The 391-nt window shown below is 55.8% G+C and overlaps 1 protein-coding gene across 2 annotated transcripts in view; it reads right to left on the bottom strand.

Moving 5' to 3' along the window:
- Positions 1 to 391, bottom strand: part of LOC116080656 (interferon alpha-inducible protein 27-like protein 2A) — a 2273-nt gene that overhangs the window by 731 nt on the left and 1151 nt on the right. For both annotated transcript variants that reach the window (XM_031357136.1, XM_031357135.1), the window contains one exon: positions 1 to 83. This exon is cut by the window's left edge and continues 73 nt beyond it. In XM_031357136.1, the coding sequence (XP_031212996.1) occupies positions 1 to 83 (83 nt within the window). The remainder of the gene's footprint in view (positions 84 to 391) is intronic.

The raw sequence follows: 391 nt of genomic DNA, 5'->3' as shown, positions 1-391 counted from the left end.
GGCTGCTATGGATGCAGCTGCAATGCCTGTCCCAGTGAAGCCTATGGCAGTCAGGGTGACCGGTGCAGCTGCCACAGCCAGGGCTGTAGGGAGAGGAGCATGGTAAGGTAGGTTCAGGGAAGTGACCCAACCAAAAATTCCCTGACTGTTTCTGGGGTCTTTCTATTCAGAGGAGCATGGGAAGGAGTCCCAAGCAAAGAAGAAGGAGAGGGCAGGGAGCCAGGCAGTGGCAAAGAGGCCAGTGGACAATGTGACAGGGCCATCGTGTGGCCAGGCTGTGACCCTTGAGAAGCATCATCCTTCATTGGGCCTGGGGTTGTGAGGGGTAAATACAACCCTGCGGTGTTCAGCAGCTGCCCCTCCCAGCCTTCACCAAATTCATCTACTTGAA

Source organism: Mastomys coucha, unplaced genomic scaffold (assembly GCF_008632895.1).
Source record: "Mastomys coucha isolate ucsf_1 unplaced genomic scaffold, UCSF_Mcou_1 pScaffold6, whole genome shotgun sequence".
NCBI classification, from domain to species: domain Eukaryota; kingdom Metazoa; phylum Chordata; class Mammalia; order Rodentia; family Muridae; genus Mastomys; species Mastomys coucha.
Note: the sequence above shows the minus strand (reverse complement) of the source record. Positions and strands in the feature narration are given on the sequence as shown.